The sequence below is a fragment of the Schistocerca piceifrons genome, chromosome 8 (assembly GCF_021461385.2).
Source record: "Schistocerca piceifrons isolate TAMUIC-IGC-003096 chromosome 8, iqSchPice1.1, whole genome shotgun sequence".
Classification (NCBI taxonomy): domain Eukaryota; kingdom Metazoa; phylum Arthropoda; class Insecta; order Orthoptera; family Acrididae; genus Schistocerca; species Schistocerca piceifrons.
This window is the reverse complement of record NC_060145.1, coordinates 316564258-316587710: the sequence shown is the minus strand read 5'-3', so window position 1 is coordinate 316587710 and position 23453 is coordinate 316564258. Positions and strand designations below refer to the sequence as shown.

Genomic DNA, 23453 nt, shown 5'->3' with positions numbered 1-23453 from the left:
ACCACTAACATTCTAATTTACCCCTCTTTCAGTTTGTTAATATCAATAGGCATTGTTCCATTTAAAAATGTGTATATTTGCACAAAAACACACTTTTTAAGTATTATTATGTTTACTGGCTAACAATATGAGCTCTTGACTATCAATCAATTCTTTGAAAACTGCACTTCAATAGCACTTACCATTTCCACAATATTTGCAGTGTAAGCTTTAGGTGATTCACCCTGTATACAGGCTATCCCAGGAGGAATGACCAATATTCAGAAATATGACAGGAGCATTCATTTAAAGTAATAAAAATCTTGTAAACAAGGGCTCTAAAATGCATATGTTTTGATCTATGAGCACTGCTTCATCTTAGATACTGTGAACAAATACCTTCTACTGCAAGCTCCTTGCTCTCCAAATTTTTGAGAGGTGGCAGTATAGACAGAGCCATGACGACTTGTTCTTCTTTGCTACTGTGAGACACATCTCTTATACTGAACAAGTGTTCACAGCCCTTAAGGTATGCATTTTGGAGCCAGTGTTTATTGGACAGTTTTTCTTGTTTTGAGCCATAGTACTAAACTCTTTGTAAGACATCAGGGTGACACACTCAAATGTTGTAAACCCCAACACAAAAAACAAGTTTATTATAGACTAAGAACAAAATTAAAAGTAACAGATGGCAGTCCATATACCAGTGCCTCAATGTGTTATTGCTGTAACTGTCTAGGCAACACCTAGATAGGAACCACAGCACCAGGCTGCCAGTGCACTGCATGTCAAATAGTCCACCAACAGCAGCTATGCAGACTGGCCAAGAGAGGCCGCCTGCGGTGTATCACAAGACCAATGCACACAGCACGAAATCCACTGCACCACCTCCCCATTATACACACATAAAAAAAAAATTCTGCCTCAACCCAGATCCCAGAACACCTGAAGATAGACGTTGACTGTGGATATTGCATCACAAACACAATCCCTTTGACTGTTCAGAGGTGTCACTAAACCCACACAAAGATGTAAACGACCATGCATGAGCATCGTCTATTAGACAGAGGGGGTCTGACAGCCAATCAGTTCCAGTCATTCCACCAGGAAGCAGGTACACGGCTTGTGTTGTCTGTGGTTCAACCATGCCTAGATGGTCAATACCATGGTGTGATCATGTCTGCATTGTTACTTTGTGCCAGGAGGGGCTAACAACAGGGGAAATGTCCAGGTGTCTCGGAGAGAACCAAAGTGATGTTGTCCTATGGAGGAGATACAGAGAGACAGCAACTGTCAATGACATGCATCGCTCAGGCCACCCAAGGGCAACTACTGCAGTGTATGACTGCTATCTACAGATTATGGCTCTTAGGAACCCCGACAGCAATGCCACCATGTTGAATACTGTTTTTTGTGCAGCCACAGGACGTCCTGTTATGACTCAACTGTGAGCAATAGGCTGCACGATGAGCAACTTCACTTCTGATGTCCATGGTGAGGTCCATCTTTGCAACCACGACACCATGCAGCGTGGTACAGATGGACCCAGCAACATGCCGAATGGACCGCTCAGGACTGGCATCATGTTTTCTTCACTGATGAGTGCCACATATGCCATCAACCAGACAATCACTGGAGACGTATTTTGAGGCAACCCAGTCAGGCTGAATGCCTTAGACACACTGTCCAGCGAGTGCAGCAAGGTGGAGGTTCTCTGCTGTTTTGGAGTGGCATTATTTGGGGCCGACATATGCTGCTGGTGGTCATGGAAGGTGCCGTAATGGCTGTATGATGCATGAATGCCATCCTCTGACTGATAGTGCAAACCATATCGGCAGCATATTGGCGAGGCATTCGTCTTCATGGATGATATTTCGCACCCCTATCATGCACATCTTATGAATGACTTCCTTCAGGATAACGATATCGCTCAACTAGAGTGGCCAGGATGCTCTCCAGACACGAACCCTATTGAACATGCCTGGGATGGACTGAAAAGGGCTGTTTATGGATGACGTGACCCACCGACCACTCTGAGGGATCTACACCACATTGCTGTTGAGGCGATGAACAATCTTGACCAACAGTGCATTGATGAACTTGTGGATAATATGCCACAACGAATACAGGTATGCATCAATGCAAGAGGATGTTCTATTGGATATTAGAGGTACCGATGTGTACAGCAATCTTTACCACCACCTCTGAAGGTCACACTGTATGGAGGTACAAAATGAAATGCGTGGTTTTTGTGAGCAATAAAAAGGGCAGAAATGATGTTTATGTTGATCTATATTCCAGTTTTCTGTACAGGTTCCAGAACTCTCAGAACCGAGGTGATGCAAAACTTTTTTTGATGTGTGTATAAAGATGTCATAGCTGTTACTCCTTCTCAGATTGTGTTTTACTGCTTATTGTACTGGTTTTGTGTTTGTTGTTTACTTGAATGTGGATAAATAAATAAACATTTGTTCTTAATGGCCACACTATTGGTTGCATCTAGCATTACAACACAACTGGTGATGAGCGTGGTGTTAACTTCTGTACGCTGAGACTATTTGGTTGTTTTGTCAGTTCTCTTTTCCATGGAGGCAGAGCTCAAAAAATGTTCTTGAGCGGTTGCTACCAAAAATTTGTAGGCAACCTTGTTGACTGTGCAGGCTACTACCCTGTCAGCATACCTGTCAGCTTCTCCCCCTTATGAAGATGTGGTTGAAGATGAGACGCCTATAAGAAGCCACTGCTGTGGCAAGTTCCTTTGAAAGGATTGCTTGATAGCTGCCCTTTTCTGTGCCCTTCAATGAGTGTAAAGCAGTGTCGGTTTCCATTGTGTTCATATTTATTGTGTGCCACATTACCACAACAATCAGTATATGTGACAGTGTCATTTCCAACTATTAGGCACTGATCTTCAATTGTTCTTTGGTTTTATGGACTTGCCGCTAGTGATTACCAAATGTTTTCTTAACTGCTATCTAAAATTTATTCCAGCATCTTAGCTTTTCCTCGTCCTCAAACAAGTCTTTGAATCTAGTGTCCAACTAAAAGCAGAAACTGACAAATCACATAATGTTGTCCCAGTTTTTCTATCAAGTGTCACCTCTAATTCCTTTAGCCATTTCACTAATCTCTGGCCAGCATTTCCTGAAAATACTGCTGAATACCTGTTGTGTCTCTGATCCACCAATGCTTATGTGTCCACAGATACCTTGATGATACAGACTGTAGAAGAAATGTACTGTTTGTACTGAGGGTCCTGCTCATGAGGGGATTGGTTCTGCATAGCCTTATTGGAACCATGGTGACTGTCAGTGTCCCAGAGGCCCAGTGCCTCACTCACAATATGTCATGTAGAATACAGAATCAAGTATGAGTTTTGATCAACACTGAGGACCAACACTTCCTACTGACTGATGTGCAAGTACTCACAAACTCACAAACTGGTGCTGTCTCTGGTTACTGAATGTTTAGTGAGTTACAACAAGCAGCTTATCCCCATTTTTTACAGATCCCACTGCGTATAAATCTGCGGTTTGTTCGTTGACTTTTCTGGTAGTGGATGATGCTGGTACCAACAGTTTGTTCGGATTTGATGATTTCAATGCTTTTGGCTTTTCCATTGCAGACATGGTGCACCTCATTTCCAACCAGGTCCCTTACCAGTAATTAGAGTTGTATGTTTTGAGTTCTTGTCTCTTTTCTTTGGATGGGTTGGGCAGTGTCACTAATTTTATGGCCCACATTTTCTTGAAACCTATGGTGTGGCCAAATTTTTCCATGCACGTCCTATTCCAATGGCCTTGCATGATCAAATCAGAATTGAGCAGATTGACACTGCTGAGGGTCATACAAACCGATATGTCCAATTGGTGGTCTAAACCCCTCTTCTGATTGTTAAAAAACCAAGTGATCAGTTTTGCCTTTGTGACGACTTTGGAGTTTCTGTTAACACTTAGTCTATCACTGACACATACTGTTTACCACTTTTATTAAGGCATCCACTGTATATTTGGGGTTTCAGGTTTCTCAGAATGGTGTAAAGACTTTATATTACCATGTCACTGCTATCACAACCCTGCCTCACCATTCCAATGAGAAAGAACTCAAAATGTTTATGGAAAATGGTTTATGTTCAGAAATTCTTTCCAGGTATGGCCACATTGGCTCATCCTCTCCACAAATTGCTCCACAAGGATGTTCCCTTTTGGTGGATGCAGGCCTGCAAGTGTGCATTCACACTTTAGAAATCTAAATTACATTCTGCGCCTTGTTTGCCTATCTTCCATCATGGCAACCACCTGGAATCACTACGAGGATGGTTTCTAATGTCCAATACTTTATGCATCAGAAACACTCAACTCTGCTTAGCAGTGCTATTCCCATATTGAGAATGGAGGGCTTGCTATCATCTACAACCTCAAAAAGTTTCATGTACTCTTTTATAGGTCTCAGTTCCACTTCATTATGCACTTGGTTTGAATGTTTAATCCTTCTGCTACAGTGTCTGATAAAGCAGCACATTGCCTCCAGCATTGGGCCTTTTTTCTGCCTTGATACAAAAATGAAATACATTTTTGCCCTAAAGCAAGTTGTGTCAATGCCGATGCACTGTCCCAACTTCCAATGGGGCTGGATCCTACTTTTGATCAGGATGAGCTCTCTGATCCATAGGACTCATACACTTACAGACAAGGAGAGAATTACAACATGTATGAATAGTGTTCTGAAGGAATAGGTACTTAGACTGTCCAGTTGAGGGTGTGTTGCAGTCAGAATCGAGAATACCCAAAAAGGGGTCAGAAATGAGACTGAGCAGAGAAACCAAGAATCACTAATCTGTCTTATGCTGTTCCAGTACCCATAAAGGTCAGTGGACTCCTACAGAAATACAGCATCCAGGGTATTTTTCTGCTGTTAACAAAAATAAAAAGGCTTCTTTGTAAATTTAAAGACAATACAGGTCCCAGACAGCTGGGTGTGTACCACATTCCTTGTGAATGTGACATATCTTACACAGGCCAGATTACTAGAACAATCAAGGAGAGATTCAGATCAGTTGTCACAGAAATGTAATAGAATGAGACCAGTATTGTGGTGCAAATGCCAAGTTTCTATAACAGTGTAAGTATGGAGTTTATCAAAGGAAAGGCGTTGGAAAATCCGACAGAGACAGTAGTTTCAATATAAGAAAACCTTGGGGTCCAGCACTCAAAGCATTAAGATCATCACATCCAGCACAGGGGAAATGCTGAGAGATTGCATGTTTCACGAAATATCCTTGTGGGCTCAGAAAAATATTAAAGCATCAAAGGACATTGAAAGCATTATGAGTTGAACTCAGCTGTAAATAACAGCACAATAATTACAGTAGTTCAGTCTGGTTGGTGTCTAGGCGGTGAGTACACATATACCACAACTCACAGCACTTGAAGAAGACAACTTTGTTGTTCATTAAAACACTGTGCATAAAAAGAAGACTCAAATGAAAACCTGGAAACACATAATACGTTGTTTAACAGATTCTCAGGTATTGCCCATCAGTCTAGCATGCTAACCAGGTTGGTTTAATACAAGAGAGAGAGAGAGAGAGAGAGAGAGAGAATGAACAACAGCATGTTTCATCATGGGATTTTTTTAGTAACGGTGAGAGTGTTATAGGTGCAACAGTGATGAAGTCTTCTGTTGTGGTGACTTCCATCAAAACAAGTGCTTGACAGCTAGCCTTTGTCACACCCTTCATTGAGGGTAAAACACTGTCAGCTTCCATCATTTTAAGATTTACTGTATGAAACATCACCAAAACATTCAGTATATATGACAGTGTAATTTCCCTCTGCTCTTCAGTTGTTCTTCTGTTTTGTGGATTTGCTGCTAGTAGTTGCCAAATGTTTTCTTAACTGCTACTTAAAATTTGTTCCCATTCTCAGCTTTCCCCCATTCTCAAACCACTCCTTGAATCTAGTGTCCATGTCATGCCCTAATCCCTTTAGCCATTTCATTAGTTCCTGGTCAGTATTTCCTGAAAATACTGCTGAATGCCTGTTGTGTGTCTGGCTCACCAATGCTTTTGTGTCCATAGGTATCTTGATAATACAGAATGTAGGAGAAATTTACTATTTGTACTGAGATTCCTGTTCATGAATAGATTGTTTCTGCATAGCCTTGTTGGAGCCATGGTGATGTCAATGCCTGAGATACCCAGTTCCTCCATCAAACTGCAGTATATCATGTTCAATCCAGAATCAAGTATCAGTTATGACAGCATGGTCACCAATGAGAACTAACACTTCACACTGACTGGTGTATTGAGTACACATGGAGCTGAATTGCCTCTGCAGGGAATGCTCCTATTTATACATACATACAAGTATAGGCTGGGGCAAACAAAAGTGGCCCAGATAAGTGGATATGATTGGACACGAAAGTATGCATATAACAGAGGAGGAAAAGACTTACATTTACTTCCAACAAGATGGAACAACTGCACACGCCCATACAGGAGCCCAAACCTTAGAATACATTTACATGATTTTCACACCTGTCAGAGATGTTAGCAGAAGCCAATCTGTTGCAGACCTAGGTGGCCACCCACGTCACCTGATCTGTCAGTGTGCGATTACATTGTGTGGGGAGCCCTCAAGTCTAAGGTGTGTCACAGCAACTCTACTTGTCTTCAAGAACTGCAGCAGAGCATTTCGGATGAGACTGCAGCAATTCCATCAGTCCAGCTTCATTCCACCTTCAGCAACTTTCTGACCAGGGCCCAAAAGTTTCTTGGTGCCCTGAGACATTGTTCTTTGGGCCACTTGTATTTGCCCCACCCTGTACAATGTTCTGTCAAATTCCAGAATTCCACAAATAATAAATAACCTTCCATAAATGATAAATGTTGAATGATGAATAATTACAGGAGGCAGAACTCAAGCTCACTTGTCACCAACTAGTGACTATGATTGCCACCTTGCAGTGGAAGACAGACAACATGTGTTGATACGTAAGCCATACCATGGATAATGTGGCCATGTGACAAGATGTACATCAGTCACATCCATGTGTAAATACCCTTCTTCCTTGAGTAAATTTTATGAACATGGTATACCATGTATTGGTTGATTCAGTAAGGAAATTGGTATAGTATTGAACACTGCATTACATGGTGCTCAATACTGGGTTCACCACTAAAAGCTTCTATATACAGCTGACAACTAATAATTCTTGTAACTGAAATAACAAGCTTCCACATACTATCTATGATACCTATGTAGCAAAGAGGACAAAGTTTTCTCACAAGCCATAATTGCACTCATGTTTGAAATTTGCAAATACCCAAAGCCAATAGATTGCAGTGCAATTTAATTAACAGTGACACTCAATTTAGTTTGATAACAGCTACAGTGTTTGTAAGTGACTAAAAAGCCACATGAATTATTAGAGGTTATTATTGAAAAATTAATTAATGAAATTTATAACTTGCAAATTTGCTCATTACAAAAAATAATTCTCTTCTTAAGAATTTCAAGCTCATAAGGAAGCTTAGGAAACAGAGTATGTGGAATGCAGTTCATTTCTTACCAAATTCCTACCGAGTTATTGAAATAAGTAATATTTAAATTGTATCACAATTTAAAATTTCAAAACACACCTGGTTTGAAATACCTTTAACACCAGAATTCTGTTTGAGTTTTTTCGCTGTCAATGTAATATACAACACCGGGAAGTAACATTCCCTGGAAAACTATCTTTAAAGTACATGTGTGTTGAGAAAATTACCTGCACTATTAAATGCAAGTAACTAGTATGTCCAAACTACCTGTACTATAAATGCAGAAACTAAAAAATTTTAATAGGTGTACCAGGCTAACAGGCCAATTTGGCAACCGTGGAGATTGTACATTATGTTAGGAATCAAAAAATGAGAGTGGTGTCATCTGCACAACAAACATTGGCCATTAACCTGGATATCAATGTTCAGTTGAGATGGTGCAGTGAAGGACATGCAGTTGCAATTTGACATATCGGATCGCAATACATGGTGAATAGTGGACAAGGAATGGCAATACCACCCATACAAAATTTAAATAGTGCAAAAACTGAACACAGCAACATTGCAAAGAGATGACACTTTTGCTGGGAACTGTTGGAACACATGAACAACAATCCAAGCCTGTGCGACAATCTGATCATGAGCAATGAGGCCAATTTTTATGTGTCGGGATTTGTTAATAAGCAAAACTTTACATACTGGTCACTTTAAAATACTGGAATGCTACATAAAATGCCAATTCACAGTTGGAGAGTGGCAGTGTGGTGTGGTGTATCATTGTTTGGAATAATAAAAAAAATGCCGTGTGGCTAGGGCCTCCCATCGGGTAGACCATTCGCCTGGTGCAAGTCTTTTGAGTTGACGCCACTTCGGCAACTTGCATATCAATGGGGATGAAATTATGATGATAAGGACAACACAATACCCAGTCCCTGAGTGGTGAAAATCTCCGACCCAGCCAAGAATCGAACCCGGGCCATTAGGTACGACATTCCGTCATGCTGACTACTCAGCTACCAAGGTTTGGAATCGTTGGGACTTATTGTTTTGAAGACATTCATGGCAAAGCTCTTACTGGGAATACAGAGTGTTATGTTCACATCTATCTATCTATCTATCGGTTGTGCCTTTTACCATGGTTAATCGGATTTGGCAAGGTTAGTTTATGGGGTGGCCGGATGCCCTTCCTGCTGCCACCCCGTGCCCCCCCAGAGTGTGCCCCAACTGTCTGCGACTAGTGTAATCTATGGAATAGTGCGAATGTGTTCAGATGTGTGCGAGCAGTGTAACTGAGGCGGGACACGGGGACCAGCATGGTATTCACCTAGTGGGATGTGGAAAACCACCTAAAAACCACATCCAGGCTGGCCAGCACTCTGAGCGGATTCGATCCGGGGCAGCACACCTACCTGAGTCTAGAAGCAGCACATTAGCACTCTTGGCTAACCTGGCAGGTGTTATGTTCACATGTTGAACCATTTTCTAGTCCAACAGTTTGATGATTTTCATGTCACACTTCAAGGCATTCCATTATTTCTCTATAGAACACGTTTACTGGCCATCTCCTCTTCAAGAACAGGGACATTTCCTGGTCACCAAGATCCGCTGACTTTTCGGCATGTGATATCTTCCTTTGGGGTCCTTTAAAATATCAAATCTTCTGGTGTGGCCCACCACACACCATCCATGAACTGACGGTTATCCAATTTAATATAATTCTGGTGCTAGTGCTGCAAAATATGATGCCTAACTTCCATAAAATACTTGAAAAGAGTATGAAGGAAAATGATGGCCATCTACATGATATCATTTTCAAGAGATAGTATTTTAAATTGCAAGCATTGTAAATTCATGCTATATTTCTTTTATATCACTGTGAACAAATCTGTATCGCAGGTGGAGGTTTCAAAACTGCCAATTTCACTACCACACCTGTTTCAGTATTTTGATAAATAATGGCCACCACATAAATACAGAATTTGTTGACAAAAATAGCTGATACCCTGATCTACTTCATTGCAAATATTGTTCTCTGTCTATTGTCTGCTTAAAGGGCAACATATAATCACTCCTGTGGTACCACAAGTAAGTCAGCTATTTTGGGCACTGAAGCATGAAAAATAGAGTTGGTTTTCTGTTGTGATGCTGAGTAAATATATATATTGATGTGCTCTTTTGTGTCAAGTACTATGCAATTATGACAGCCTTTGTGAAATAATCTGTTACTTTGAACTGTGGTTGCTCTACTAGTGAATAAATGGAAGTGATTACATCACTGAATAACACAATGATTGGTTTTATTTGAAATTCCACAAGAACCTTTTATAAAAAATAATATGGAATTGGATCCTGGAGTAATCAACAAAGTACTTTAATTGCCTACAAGCTCAATGTGACAGAAGTCAACAGCATTATATTTTGAAAATGCATGGCTTTCCTCTGAGATTTGGAGATTGTTGCGCTAATATCATTTCACGTATAATAGCCATCATAGATCTGAGCTGAAAACTGTGAGTCACATTTCAATTGGTGCCATACCATAGCATTCCAATGCACATTAAATAATAGATTCTGTACTGTGGCAGAAGAATTTTAAAAGATCTTTTGTGTAAACCAAAGCCATGATGGATGCTGCCATAATTTTTGACAACTTTGAAAGTGGGTTAACATAGCAACTATGAAAACTTATTAACATATATGGAACCTGAACACTGGACATCTGTTTATTCATGACATTCATAAGTAAGTTCCTAAAGTTCATTTACATTTCAGTGTCATATAGCTTTCTATGAAAGTGAGCAGAATATTGCTAATGACTACATACATTTACATCATAAGGTTTTTTGCTAACAGTGTTGTGCAAATATTTCAACATGATGTATCTAGCAGTGTCAGTAGATGACATTAAACAGGAACAAGAGGAGGAGAATGAGGTATGAATAGTTGAACCATCTGTAAACACAGTACCACTCAATCAGTGAGGTCTAGAATAAACAGGGCTAGATCAGGTTGGTCTAGTACAAAATGCAAGCATGACTTCAGTACACTTTCAAAATATACTGCAATAAATGTTCAAAGGCATAGAAAAATTTCTGAAACATGTTCAGATTTGCAAAGAATTTACCCACATGGGTACCAAAATTTTGAAAGAACTTAGGGAAATAGATACCAAAAGTTCAAAACTAAATTAGAGGATTTAAAAAGAACTGAGGATAACAGAAACCAAGATTTCAGAAAAAATAAGTATATTTTAACAACAAAACTTGAAATAGTTACTGAACTGAATACTCCGATTGTTGAGGTCAGAAATGAACTAGGTGTAAAAAAAAAAAAAAAAAAAAAAAAAGAAAGGTTGAGCTAAAAAATGGGTAAGATAGATGACAGGGTAACCAATACAGAATCCGGATTGGGAACAATAAAACTGAAACTGGATTAAGATGAGTCAGGGCTCAGACATGAAATTTCTATTGTACAAATTAAGTAGAAGGATGAACATGAAGCTGTCAATCGCCAAAGGATTGTTCATGTTAATACTTTAAACAAAAATAATGAAACAATCAGAAAAGTAACTGATAGTAACATGTCTATTCTGCACACAAATTTTGTTCATGTTCAAGTCAGATTGAGCAATTGCAACAAGGGGCTCATTCAAAAAGTTTCTTTAATACTAAGTTTAATAATAAGTGGTCTGCAAAAGGTTTTCCTGAAGATGGAAAATTATTTATGCAATAGTGCAAACATGCTCATGTACCTAGAAACAAATATTCATTTGAAATTTAAAAGTATTGCAATTAAGAAAAGAGTGTCAACATTGCAATGACACTATCTATTACTTTATTACTCTACTACACACGAATAGTCAGAAAGTGAAAGCAGATTAAGTATAAGTATTATCGAAAGCCAGTATCAAGTTAAATAAAATCTGAAATAGAAGCTATTCGAAACTGACACAAATTTCCATTTTCAAGGCTAGTAAAATTGTTAAGACAGTACAGGAACTCAGTTCATTTGCAAATTTCACCTATTCCATGGTAGAAGACCTTTTTCCATTTCAGGTTATAAGATGGTGCATGACTGATGAAGAAAGGCTTAAATGTCCACATCTTATATTACCAGTTTTAAAAATATATATAGGATTTTACTCATCATAATCTCCCGTAACTGAAGAATTATCAATAACTTCCAAACAACATCAACATATTGTGCAGGGTTTCAGTGGTAGAACTACAAATACAACCTCATATCTCACAACAGAAACAGTATGAAATGCCAGAAACTTTTTGTGATAGTCTCTTGTGCACATTTATTCATAGAATGCTAAAATCAGTCACTAAATTGAATCATTGAACAGGGAACAACATATGTTTTTATGTCTCTATCCTCATGGTACAACACTTTCCCTTAATGAAACTGACTTCTAGGCAGTAACAGTTCTCCAACAAAGACGAATACTTTGCCTGCAAATCTTACCTCAAATGCAACAACAAAAGTCATGCGTGCAGCAAAGACATGCCAGTAAACTGGTGAGTAGTCATATTGATGTGGATGGCCAGGGGGATTTCTAAAACCCTGGTAATAGCACACTTCAGGATAATAATCTCCAGGTCTTGTATCTGGCCCCATACCTGCTCCATAGTCAGATGTATTGAATGCTGAAATATTAAAGTAGTGCATATAATTACATGATGTGCTAGATATGGAAGTACAAAAACAATATCAAGTTATAGGCATACTACAACAATAGCTTGTACTCTACCTGAAAGGCTGAAATCAACGTAACCTTTTAGGGAACCATCTGGTGAATATGCATATTTGTACAGCAGTCGAGGAATAAAGTCTGATGTGTATGCTATAACAAAGCCCTGGGAAATACAATAAAATAGCAGTTAGATATACTTCTCATTGAGGTATTTCAGTTCACTTCACGTTTTATTTATAACAGTACTATTGGTCACACAGAAATTAAAACTTACATTTGCTTTTCTTTGTTGTTATAATGTTAATTTAAAAAACAGCTTTCATAATGCAAGTTACAAAAGTAAACAAGTCCAGCAATAGGAGCCATAGAAGATAACAACATTGATGACCAACAGTAAGTAACATCAAGAGCACTTGTTGGAGTCACCTAAAATAAATTTTCCTTTTTTCAGGGCATCTGGCAGGTGATCAAGTGATTCATTGTTTGTACTTCTCCACAGCTGGTAGTGATGACTGGAAATCCCTATTTTTGGGGATAACATCTGGTTCTTGTGATTCCACAGCATAAGTGATTGAGCGTAAGCAAATTGTCCACTTATTTTGGTGGCTACCAGGGAGATTTTCAGATGGTTGAGGCCAATGAATGTTGCTTCCAGGTTGTTCTTCCACATTTTCATTCTTATTTTGGATGGAATCAATTGCAAGAAGATGCTGCTTTTCATAAAGCCTGGACTTCAATCTCTGGAAGGTTTGAACTTAATCATGTAATGGGTGGCTAGGCTTGGTGAGCAGGTTTTGGTAAGTTATGCAGGAAATAAATATCCAGTAACAAGCCTGTACATCTCATTTGGTGCCTTGTCAACTTCTTTGGTATGGCCAGACTTGTAGCACACAGGGCAAGCATATATTACCAAAGAGATTGGTAATGACATTGTTCTTAAAGCTCATGGGCAAGAGTCTTATGCATTTGTTGCTAGTTTATCCTCCTAAGTACATCACTTCTGGCTTCCACATTCAGACTCAAGTTATGGCAATGCTAGTTGCACCTCAGGGTGCAACCAAATGGGACATACAAAATTTTGGATGTAATAGAGCATCCAATTCTACTCCTTACCATAAGATATTGAGTTTATGATGTGTCCGTCTGTCTTTAAGGTGGAAAGCACAAGGTTATGCTTTATCTGGTTACAGTGAAGTTGATTATTATAGTAGTTGATACTTCACCTTTTTCAAAGAATCTTTCAGGTGAACTTAACTTGAGTTGCCACATTTGTAAGAAAAACTCCTGGTGTAGACTAGAACCAACAATGATCAGCACAGATGTTAACAAGAGCAAGGGACAATACACATCTTCATAACAACCACCTTCCCACTTTTTTTTGCCAGTGTCAGTGTTGTCCCTGAAAGTCCACATAGAACCTTAAGTAATTTTTCAATGACTATGGTGAAACCATAGTTCTCGGTAAGCCCATAGATCTCTTTTACCTATAAACTGTGACTCACAGTATCATAAGCAGCTGTCACATCAATGAAGCTGGACCTGTAATATTGTGTGCTTTGTGCTTTGAATGCATCTTCTATATACTGGATTAGATTAAGAACCCGACATCTATAATTCTTCCCAGGTCTGAAACTTGATTGTTGATAATTAATTCTGGTTCCATCAGATGCTGTTAGTTAGTTACATGTTCCATAGATTATTTGAACGATTCTTTTATCGAAATGATGTGTAATGATTCAGTTTACAGGATATGTCCATCCCTCAACCTCATTGGAATCTTCAACTTGTGAACTTACTTGCAACTGTTTCAGAAACGTCTTGATAATACTTTTCAGTGGATTCCCCCTCCTCCTCACCTCTGCATTCCATCCAATTACGAATTATTTATGGGTACAACTAAAGTTCATGACAGGAAATATATTTCACATGGATTCCAGAAAGCATACATTCCTGGATGGTCTCAAGAATGCAATGAGCTACATGCTAAATATCAAGAATCTTGCAAATACACGACAGTTGATGACCTCTTGAGAGCTCTCAATAAGAACAGAAAAAAAGGAATTAAACAATGGCAGGGCTCAACTTTACACATTCTAGTTAGAAAGCATGGAACCTTATGAGGAAACCTGGTACAGATCTCAGGCTATCAAACACAGTTACATAGGAGAACACCAGTTCTACTGCAGCCAGACTAATAAGATTTTGAGAACTAAAATAGACAAGGCACACACACAAACTGTGAAAAATGAATTGTACATAAAGAAGCCCCATCTAAAACTATATCCGACTATTCATCTGATCTCTGCACTGAGGAACCTGACATAGTCTTGAACACATAAAAGGTAAATAAATCTGCTGGCTTTGTTGGCACATATCCACAGCTTCCTAAGGCCATCAGATTTAAAACAACATTGTGGCTCACTGAATTTTTCAGTGAGATTCTGAGAACTGGGAACACCAAAGCTTTTCAAACAGGCTAAGATAAAATGTGATGTATAAGCTAGTAGAAAGGCTTTTTCTACATAATATTCAAGCTGTCATTGATCAATTCAGTCCTGTTGAACAAGGTGGCTTTAGGAAATGGAGCTGCTACAACCAGGTCTTAACACTGATAACTCGTGTGAAAGTGAGGTTTCATTGGGATCTTAAATCAACTGCAGTTTCTGTGGATCTTATGGCAGCTTATGACACTGTGTGGAGGGAGGGATTGATGTCAAAGTTTATTGAAATCATCCCATGTCAAAAGCTGGCATTTATAGTAAAAAATATACTCCCTGACAGGCACTTTAAGATCCTGAATAGACAAGCCAGCAGATGGAAGACTCTAAACAATGGCTTACCTCAGTGATCAGCTCTGGCCCCCATTCAATTTAACATGTATATCCATGACGTGCCAGGCACAGACTCCACGAATATCCACTATGTAGGCAACCTAGCATTAGTCTTCCAGAGTAAAGATATTATGCACATGAGAGATCCAACAAAATTACTTAATAAATGGAAACCCAAATAAAACTGAGGTTACTGCGTTCTTTCTAAATAAACAAAGAAATCCCTAAGAATTCTTGAAATTTTCCCAGAATACTGAATATTCTATAAGGTTTCAGGGTTTCAGCCAGATCATGTTGACTTCTTGCCACAGAATTTTGGCTGGCAACCATCCAGCCATTTTCAGGTGAGTGTCCACCACTGGAGACTGCTAGTCCACGTTGTTGGCTTTATAGCGAAAACTGATGCAGAGATGCATACACATTGGTGGCCAACACACAGGAGCATCCTTATCAAAATCAGTGCCCTCTGAAAATACTGTTCCATTTGTGGCACACAGGCACCTGCATAAAGGTGAAACAGCATGTCCACCATCTGTTGGAATGCGTGCTCGTGTTGCTAAAAACAAATGTCAGGTGTGTCCACACATATCATTATGAATAAAATGTTTTCCCTCAGAACAAATTAAAAAGATCACCGGGTCCCAAGCCTTGTCCAGTTAAAACACCAAGCAACGTCTTTTGCTTGATTTTTCTAAAAAGGGTACCTTTTGAAGTGGGATATTCTGCCCTGAACAAATACTTGTTCAGGAAAACATAATGGAACAATGATGGAATTCGACTGTCCATGCACATAAACTTTGTTGATTTTAAACAAGTTTCTGAACATATATACCAAGAATCATTGTGGAATACTGTTTGCTTATGTGAACTTCCTGAACATCTCACTGATGTTTTCAGAAACAGGAATCTAGACTCCGGTTGCTGTGTAAAAATAGAAGGTGTAAACACCTTATCTTTTAGAATTCTGACAAGTGTCAGACAAGGATGCATTTTGTCACTATTCCTTCTCATATTAGTTATAGGTTTTATGATCAGAAAAAAATATGGCCAGCTCCAAAATAAGCAGGCTTTTGAATGAGCAAGCAAGTTTTATGGGTCTCGGTTTTGCTCATGACATTTTTCTTCCAGCTGAAACACCATACAGTTTACAGTTAGTGACTACCAAGCTGGATGAAATGACTAGTTCTGTAGGTTATAAGAAAACGCAATGTGCATAATAAGTGGAAAAGTAGCTGCCCAAATTATAGTGCAATAGAAAGTATCACAAGAGGTTGATAAATTTCCATATCTTGGCATCGTTATCTGTAATAATGGGACATACATGTAGACATCAGCAGCATGTCTGCAAAGGAGTCTTCACACAAATGCAATCCACATAACACCTGGAAATGAACTTTTGCAGAGCCTTTTCAATGCATGGATATAAAGTGAGAGGAAACTGAATATTTGGTAGCTGATCAAAGTAGCTGATAAAATTCTCTGAAGGAAACTTGTTGCCCGATATGGTACTAAGTATTGGAAGAATTGAGTCTAAGTAAGTCACATTTCAGAAGTATCAGAAGCTTAATTTTAAAGACAGTGGGCTTAAGGATTTAAAAAAGCCCATTCAACTATCATAAACATTCAAGACCATTTGAATTATTTTGTTTATTTCTCTCATTCTCTATTTAGTCATTGTCTTCAAAAGCCTTAAATACAACAGGTTATGTGCCTTCATTTTTAATTTGTACTACTTTGGTGCATAAACAAGTGAAGACAAGTGAGAAAAATATAAAAGAGGACAGGATTGGGATTTTGTCAGAACAATAAGAAGAAAGGGAAAGAAGGATTACAATGAGCAAACAGTAACATGCAGATGAACTTACAGAAATTTAAGAGAGGACAGAAGCATAGCAATGTCACATTACAGAGGCACCAACTAATGAAGAAGAAGAGATAACAGGCAAGTGTCAGCTTTAGTGTGGAGGTAAACATCTCGATACTTAAAAGATTGTGTAAAATATTGCTTGCATTTTGTAAGTAAGGTGTTTCTCGTTTCATAAAAATGGCTGTTTGTCAAGTCAAATACATTTTTTGTGGGTAAAAAAACATTGTTTGGACAATGAATAACAATTGTAGTGGAGAACATCCTAAACAAACTTCATGATTTGTGTAACCTGTGCTATGTTTCAAACAAATTAACTGATGGAAAGTTCCATTATTTTAAGAAAGTATTTATCTTCAAAACAATGCTCCCACTCACACTTTTCAAGTTTAAAGTAAAATTGATAGGACGACCTTCTTTCTGGGATATCAAATTTATGAGTTGTAACTTATGAAAACATCCTTGTTAATTTCAAACAAATAAGAAAAAGGTAAGACCGAAAATGCTCCAATGTATCAAATGCTTCCGCAAAACCCATGACCCCATGGAGCAATGTGTATTTTAAAACTGAAAAGAAAGAAAGAAAGAAAGGAAGTAGCATCCAATGACTATAATATCAATGAGCCACTGTTGGAATTAGAAAACCCATACAAATATCTAACACTTTCTAGGGTTTTAGGGACACGAAATGGAATAATCATATAGATTTAGTCATATTTGAAGAAGATGGTAGACTTTGGTTTGTTGGTATAATTCTGGAGAAGTGCAAACAGTCTACAAAAGAGATTGCTTACAAATCATTTGTGCAACTGGTTCTAGAATACTGCTCAAGTGTGTGGGACCCATACCAGATAACACTAACAGGGGGTATTGAACATATACAAAGAAGGGCAGCACAAATAGTCACAGGTCTGTTTAATCTGTAGAAGAGTGTCACAGAAATACTGAAGGAACTGAGCTGAAAGACTCTTGAAGATAAATGTAAACTTTTCCAAGAAAGTCTGTTAACAAAGTTTCTAGAACCAGATGTGGATTGCACCCAAGAGACTCTTGTAGAAATAGTTTTCGTAATCTTAAAATATACGCAACTACATGCCAATATATTTTTTCTCTCATGTGTTTTGTTTGTAAAAATATAGATATATTTCAACCAAACAGTAATTATCAGGAGCATAACACACGGAGGAAGAACGACATACACAGTGAACTCAGAAATTTGAGCTTGGCACAAAAGGGTGTCCACTACACTGGAGCAAAACTCTTCAACACTCTTCCTCCCGAAATAAAGACAAAGATTCATAACAAGAGAGAGTTTAAGAAAGCACTAAAAATATTTCTGCTAGAAAAAGCTTTTTACAGTCTAGATGAATTTTCAACTAAATAAATTGTAATATTTTAATATTATATAATACAAGTTGACATAATGCCACTAAGAATTTTATTCAGCCTGAGCTCTGTATCTGTGTGTGCTCATTATCTGTTTTCTGTAGTGTTTTAATGATTCTAAGAAAATATTTATTTTCTTTTTCTGTATTGCTGCCCAAAGAATTTACTGTATAAATTTTTATGTAATTATTTACTCAAATTTATGTATATGCTATAAGATTATCAGATTGTATTTGTAAAAAACTGACTCGTTCCTCGTCCTTGTGTATCCAACACAGTTGGACCTATGGAACACGAAATAAATCAAATCAAATCAAATCAAAGGATTAATCTAAAAATATACTACAACCCCCACATGTTGCTCACATAGGGATTGTTGGATAAGATTAGAATAATTACTGCATGCATAGAGGCATTCAAACAATCATTCTTCCATGCTCCACATGTGAATGGCACTGAAAGAAACCCTATAAACTGGTGCAATGAGGTGAACCCTCTGCCATGCACCTCACAATGGTTTTCAAAGTGCAGATTTAGATGTGGATGATATTGAATGATTCACTTTTGTATAACTGGCCTAAATCTTGGTTCACTATAGGGGCACCATTTGCAACATACGTCATTTGTGATAGGTGGATCTCAGTAGCTCATCACTGAATGTCCATTGTCTGGTTTCTGGCTGCAATTTAGTTTTATACCAGGTTTTGTAATGATGTATGCAATACAGCATCAACTTCACATCTATTGTCACTCAAAATAATATAAAGATCAGATTGCCCATAAAGTTTCGTATAGAATATTGATCACAGCTACACACTTCCACTGGACTGCACAGTATTTTCACAGTGGCAATATTTCTAGAGCGCACTTTCACAAATGGGTCCTGAGTTTATCAACACACATAAAGTACAGTGAATATATGATTTTGTCAAAGTGAATTAATCCTGCAGACTCAAAGTACTTTTACAAAAGATATTACTCATAACATAACTTGCTTCACAATGTTAATGAACTGAATGATTCCCAATGACTGTGCTACAGAGACGTTGATCAACTGATTAGGAGGCATGGAGGGCTGAATCTACTCTCTCACAATTATTTATTTATTTATCCATCTTAAAAGCATTTACTTGCAATTTATGTCATCATAAGTAATGTACAATTTACATATTAAGAAATATAACTATTGTGAGGTATCACACTAAGCCAAAGTATACATTTTAAAAGTACATACATAAGAAAGGAATACATTTGATACATAAAGATATCCAACATAACTAAAGTGTGCATTTTAAAGAATGTGCATAATAAAAGAATACATTTCATACATAAGGATTTCTCCACATGTTTAACAGTTAAATGTGGAACTACAGAGACAAAAAAAAAGCTTAGGAAGAGGTACAAACAGAGTTGCAAGTTGTTTCGTAAGCCAGGTCTATTTCTGAAAAGTTTTCAAATTCTTTAACACTGTAAAAAGCTTTGTCTTTCAGCCATTTTTTAGTCTTACTTTGAAATATATTAAGAGAGACACAGTGTACCTGCACAGGTAATGTGTTGAAAGGCCTTATTTCCATGTATTCATAACTGTCTTGTGTTTTCTTGAGTTGAGTTGTTGGTATGTCTATCTTAAATGTTTGACGAGTGTTATGACTATGAATGGACTGCCTAAGGTTGTAACTGTTAAAGTTTTGTTTTATATACAAAAGGCAGCTGTATATAAAAAGAGAAGGGACTGTCATTATCTGTAATTCTTTGAAGTATGACCTACATGATATGTTATTTTTGGTAATCCCAGAGATGCTCCTGATGGCTTTCTTCTGCCAAATAAAAATTTACTTGGACCATGGAGAATTACCCCATAGAAGAATACCATAGCGAATATGGCAATGAAAGAATGCATAATAGGAATTAATCGGCAGGCTTTCAGAAACACAGGTGCATAATTTTTTCAGTAGATAGATAACTCACGAAAGCTTTCAAGATATGTTGTCTATGTGACTCTGCCAGCTTAATTTTGAATCTAAGTATATGCCAAGAAGTTTGGTAGAAGTGTACTCAATATCAGCATTGGATAAGCTGAAGGATATATTTACAGTCTTTCCATAGTTAATAGCTAACTCATTGGCTTCGAACCACATATTGGATAATCTGAGAAAATCTTTACTTTGCTCCTTCAGTTTATTTATGTCCTTCCCTGAACTGATGAAAGTTGTATCATCTGCGTAAAGCACAGATTTGCATGGCATATTGCTGGGCAGGTCATTTATAAATATTATAAACAGAAATGGCCCAAGCACTGATCCTTGGGGAACACCTCTAGTGACATTCAGTAACTGTGACTTTTGACCGTTGTAGCTTACAGTTTGCTTTCTGTTACTGAGATACGATTTAGTGAGGGAGAGTTCCAGATCCCTAATGCCATAACACCATAGTTTTTCCAGCAGTATTGTGTGGTTTACAGAATCAAATGCTTTGCTTAACTCCACTAGTGTGGCTTCAGCAGATAATTTGGATTCAAAAGAAGATTGCACAACAGAAACAACATTTTCAACAGCATTAATTGTTGATAACTGGGCCCCAAAACCATACTGAGACTTAGTCAGTATATTGTTTTTTTGAAAAATGCATGTTAATTTGCTTTTGTATACAATATTCGATTATTTTTGAAAAAATAGGTATCAGAGAAATTGGACGATAATTATTAGTGCAGGATTTATCACCCTTTTTGTGTAATGTAATTACTACTGTCTTCTTTAGACATTCTGGAAAAATACCACTGTCAAATATCCAGTTTACGCGTGTGCAGAGATGGAATGATATCAAGTCGATTATTTTTTTAATCACAAAATTTGAGAGGCCATAAATATCTTCTGATCTGGAGTCACTTAACTTTGCCAATGATTTAATTACATCACTTATTTCCACATGTCCCCAATTACAGATTGGCACAGTATCAGCAAAGTTTTGTAAAAACTGGTTTATGTAAGTAGATTGTGAATTTGATTTTGAACTCTTCTTATAAGATGAGGGATTAGGGTTTGCTGCATTGATAAAAAAGAGGTTAAATTCATCTGGGGTGACATTAACATCAGTTGTAACTTTTACACTATGACTACCTGTACCTAATTCTGCTTTAATGACCCTCCACACAGCCTTACACTTATTATTGGAGTTTTTGATGAAGTTATCATTTGCTCTACATTTTGCTAATCTGATTTGTGATCTATAGTGTCTCTTCAGGCTAACATACATTGCATTGTCAACACTACCATTTTTACCTTATCATAGAATATCAAAACCATTAATCTTAGCTTCTGTAAATATGGTGTGAACCACCTATGTGGAGTAGTTCGACCACACTTTCTTGCCATAGTTTTGTTTTGTTTGGTAACCATTGGACAGGAGGTATTGAAAATTTCAGATAGAGTACTAACAAACCTACTACAAGCCTCCTCAACATTGTTGGAAGCATATATTATATTATTCCAGTTTAGTGCCTTCAGCTTATCCCTGAAGCTATTTATGCTTTTATCATTTAATAACTTGACATACCAAGTTAGTTCACAATCCCCCATTGTTTCAGTAATTGTTAGTTTTACCCATATACCTTTGTGATCTGTCAGATGGTTGACATTAAGGAGTCCCAATTCAAAATCATATTTATGTATATTTGTGATAAAATTGTCGAGAAAAGAAAGTTGTCTTGTGGGACTATAATTTGCACAGAAGAGATTATGGGATCTTAGCATGTTAAGCAAATTAGTATTTTTGTGTTTGTTTGTTTGTTTTTTTTTTTCCTTACACCAAAATTTAAATCTCCTAAAATTACTGTCTTGTGTTTGGTATATTTTTCTGTACGGTGAATAAGTTTATCTAAACACTCTACAAATTGATCAGCATCACTATCAGGAGAATGGTATATTGAAATAACTGTGAGTTTTAATGTTGGTAGTAGCATGACAGCCACTTCAAGAATGCCTTTAACACATATGTCCCTAACATCAAGCACAGTATATCGTAACCCTAGGTTGTCTCTTATATATATTGGGGAACCCCCATAACCTTCATTGGGTCTGCAGTAACTTGTAATTAAATTAAAACATGGTGGTACATACAGTTTTATCTCTTCTTCTCTTAACCAGTGTTCATTAATACATAATACTATTCTATTGTTTCCATACAATACAACACCAAGTTCATGAGCCTTACATTTCAGAGATCTAATATTTATGTGCATGAATATTATTGATTTTTCACAGCAAGAGGGAAGATGAGTGGTGTCTTGTAAGTCTACTGCTGGTAGCCAGGCCCCATTTTGACAATGTTCGCATACATCTAGTTTTCTGGGCTTGGGGTCAATGGTTTGAAGATTGTTTTGATCCTGCTGGAACATATCTGTTAATATTTTGCCAGACAGACCAGCAGGCTTTACAGGTTTCCCTGGTCCAGTGATATTACTGTAAAGGTGGCCATTTCTTTACTCACAGTTTTGGTAATCAGTTTCGAGATTAATCTTCTTCCTTGGTTGTTGAGATGGACTCCTTGTCATGTATAGCACTCCCTGTCAAACTTGCTAGCTTTAATGATTGTGGTATTTTTGGATTTCGAACACAGGTGATATAGCCATTTGTTTACTTCCAACACCTCGCGATTTACGCAGGATTGTATTGCAAGATAAATGGAACATCGACAACAAACACTTTTTTCGATGTGATACTTGGTAACGTGCTTCTTAAACCATTTATTAATTTCGCGCTGTTGTTTTTCGCTATGCCATTTGTAAAAGTACACAAACCCAGTTACCCAATACGTCCAGTGGTAGACGGCAGGGACAGTCCATTTTATAAGGTCGCGAAAAAGTGTCTGCGGTTTCTTAAAACCAACTACAAACCCCACAGTCAATTCTCTATAAAAACAGTACTGAGTTAGTGAAGAAAATTAGAAATACACCAATAATGGATGAAATGGAATTGGTCTCTCTAGACATTGTAAACTTATATACAAACATACCTATTGACGAAACTATACAAGTAATCTATTGCAATTTACTAGACCAAAATTGGCTTTCAAAAAGGGAAATTGAGGCGTTCATTGGGTTATTGAAGCTAATTTTGGAATTTAACTATTTTAAATTTAATGGTACAGTCTTTT

At 37.6% G+C, this 23453-nt stretch overlaps 1 protein-coding gene across 1 annotated transcript in view; it reads right to left on the bottom strand.

The window, feature by feature from the left end:
- Window positions 1–23453, bottom strand: part of LOC124712313 (anoctamin-4-like) — a 262318-nt gene that overhangs the window by 24636 nt on the left and 214229 nt on the right. The window contains exons 16-17 of the mRNA XM_047242606.1: window positions 12279–12384; window positions 11993–12174 (exon numbers count right to left, since the gene is read on the bottom strand). Of these exons, the coding sequence (XP_047098562.1) occupies window positions 11993–12174; window positions 12279–12384 (288 nt within the window). The remainder of the gene's footprint in view (window positions 1–11992; window positions 12175–12278; window positions 12385–23453) is intronic.